Source organism: Penaeus monodon, chromosome 33 (genome assembly GCF_015228065.2).
Source record: "Penaeus monodon isolate SGIC_2016 chromosome 33, NSTDA_Pmon_1, whole genome shotgun sequence".
In the NCBI taxonomy this organism is placed as follows: Eukaryota; Metazoa; Arthropoda; class Malacostraca; order Decapoda; family Penaeidae; genus Penaeus; species Penaeus monodon.
This window is the reverse complement of record NC_051418.1, coordinates 29,335,254-29,335,592: the sequence shown is the minus strand read 5'-3', so window position 1 is coordinate 29,335,592 and position 339 is coordinate 29,335,254. Positions and strand designations below refer to the sequence as shown.

Sequence of the window (339 nt, the reverse complement as noted above, 5' to 3'; positions counted from 1 at the left end):
AATCTACTTTAATGTAAAACTGCTTTTCAAACAACTGCCATACTTTGTTTTAAGGCAATAGCTACTCACCTTGAATTGCCTCTTATTTTCTAATTCATTAATCTTAATACTAAGTTGCTGGTAGTATATTTTTTTAGGGTGCCGGGGCTTCATGCAGACTAGCATATCCTTGAGGGTTCCCTCGTAGGTGCATCTCACTGGGTTGCCTGGCCCATCTCGGTAACTGAAATATAAATATTCTTATGACAAAGGAATCAAAAGCACTAAAGCATAAAACACAGACAAATGTACACACGAGCCTATCCCAAAAAAAATGGAAGCCTTTTAACCCTTGAGGCC

At 38.3% G+C, this 339-nt stretch overlaps 1 protein-coding gene across 1 annotated transcript in view; it reads right to left on the bottom strand.

The window, feature by feature from the left end:
* LOC119594215 (ubiquitin carboxyl-terminal hydrolase 7-like) overlaps window positions 1-339 on the bottom strand; it is a gene marked incomplete in the record, with an annotated part of 30,875 nt that overhangs the window by 5,206 nt on the left and 25,330 nt on the right. The window contains 1 exon segment of the mRNA XM_037943286.1: window positions 70-223. Coding sequence (XP_037799214.1) covers window positions 70-223 — 154 coding nt within the window.